The following is a 773-nucleotide window of genomic DNA, read 5'->3' on the forward strand; positions in this document are numbered from 1 at the left end:
ATGGGACTCTTCGCTAGCGTGTCTGAGCACCGAGAGCTGCTGGTTTGCGCTCTCCTAGGCCTGTTCGTCATCAAGAAGCTGGTCGTCTACTCCAAGCTTCGTCAGTTTGGTGGCCCTCGTTGGACTGGCTTCAGTGATTGGCCTCATAGCTGGGCGATGCTGCAAGACCGTTGCCATGAGCTGTATGAGCAAGCTAATCTGAAACATGGTGAGACACTGGGTGCCTGTTGTTGAGATACTCCGTTAAACATATGTCCTGATATGCGATAATCACTAGGTCCCATTGCGCGAGTAGCACCGAACATCCTGATTACGTCTTCTCCCGAACTTTGGATCCATGTCAACAACAAGCCCGGATATAAGCGCTCCGACTGGTACTATAATGCGTGCCGCATCGAATATCGGAGGGACAATGTCTTTAGCCAGACAGATAACCAAAAACACGAGCAGCGAAGGAAACAGATGGCCCCAGGGGTAAGTTAACAGAGCTGGCTTACCAAAGAACAAAACACTGACTTAAGTCTAGTACTCCGGGAGAGAAAACCCACATCTCGAAAATTCCGTTGATGAGCGAGTCCAAGAATTTTTAGACCTTATCCCGCAACAAGTATCTTTCATCGGACACTCAAGCCATCCCAATGGACGTCGCTCAAAAGGTCCAGTACTTGACATTGGATATCATCAGCGGCATCGGATTTGGGAAGCCATTTCGGCATGGTGCAGAAAGACTCGGATGTTGACGAGTATCTCAAATCAAGCGAGGAGGGTCTAGC

General features: G+C 49.4%; 1 protein-coding gene across 1 annotated transcript; it reads left to right on the plus strand.

Moving 5' to 3' along the window:
* Positions 1-740, plus strand: FOXG_17443 (uncharacterized protein; the record flags this gene model as incomplete). The annotated part of the gene is made up of 4 exons (XM_018397450.1): positions 1-208; positions 278-474; positions 527-607; positions 663-740. 4 exons carry the CDS (start codon positions 1-3, stop codon positions 738-740), a joined length of 564 nt encoding a protein of 187 aa, XP_018258437.1.
* Positions 741-773: the final 33 nt, after the last annotated feature.

Source organism: Fusarium oxysporum, genomic scaffold, assembly GCF_000149955.1.
Source record: "Fusarium oxysporum f. sp. lycopersici 4287 supercont2.49 genomic scaffold, whole genome shotgun sequence".
Taxonomy (NCBI): Eukaryota; Fungi; Ascomycota; class Sordariomycetes; order Hypocreales; family Nectriaceae; genus Fusarium; species Fusarium oxysporum.